The 733-nt window shown below is 48.6% G+C and overlaps 1 protein-coding gene across 1 annotated transcript; it reads right to left on the reverse strand.

Annotated features, from left to right (window-relative positions):
- Positions 1-20: 20 nt before the first annotated feature.
- On the reverse strand, positions 21-511 carry SARC_17858 (hypothetical protein; the record flags this gene model as incomplete). The annotated part of the gene is made up of 2 exons (XM_014288054.1): positions 21-145; positions 253-511. Coding segments are annotated over 2 exons (384 nt in total), but the record flags the coding sequence as incomplete, so codon positions are not given.
- Between the last annotated feature and the right edge of the window lie 222 nt (positions 512-733).

Consider the following 733-nt stretch of genomic DNA (forward strand, 5'->3'; position numbering starts at 1 on the left):
TATATTATAAGTTTACCCACCTTAGCCGCGGCGGTTAGCGATGGCAGGTACAGCGCACGTATACTGATGTCTGTCCAGAGCCCCACGGTTACTAAATGCGCCTCGTTCTCTGTGAATTGTCCATCCATATCCATCGCATCTGCGCCTGAAGATTAGCAGATGTGAACAGAGCGATACACAAGATACTCCCAGATTTAAAACTAATAAAAATAAACGCGTTGATTGGACTCCTGACCTTAGTACAAAACGTACCTTTTGCCCCGGGATATTCAACACCCACCGGCGACAAGCCCAGACACGCGATTTCGTGGTCCATAGTCACACGCTCCACCTCAGTCATCACACCATCTTGATCTACGCGGAGATACACCAACTCACTCCCCCCCATGGCCAGCACTAGTTGTGAGCTGTTACCAGCACACACGCTGATGCGCACACCGTCAGCGGCTAGCCATTCACTGACCAGTTCGCCTGAATCCGTGTCTACTACACGGGCACCATCGCCGACGACCTGTGTTGGAAATCGCAAAGGTGTGCGGAGGTGCAGGTGTGTATGTAAGCTTGTGGGTGTATATGTGTGCAAGTATTTTATGTCTGTAATCTCGTGTGTACGTGTATGTATGGTTGTGGGTGTATACGTGTGTAAGATGTGCATGTCTGTAAGCTTGTGTGTATGAATATGAAAGTTTGTGGATGTATGTGTGCAAGCGTGTGTATATATGTCCGTAAGCTT

Source organism: Sphaeroforma arctica (genome assembly GCF_001186125.1).
Source record: "Sphaeroforma arctica JP610 unplaced genomic scaffold supercont1.12455, whole genome shotgun sequence".
In the NCBI taxonomy this organism is placed as follows: domain Eukaryota; class Ichthyosporea; order Ichthyophonida; genus Sphaeroforma; species Sphaeroforma arctica.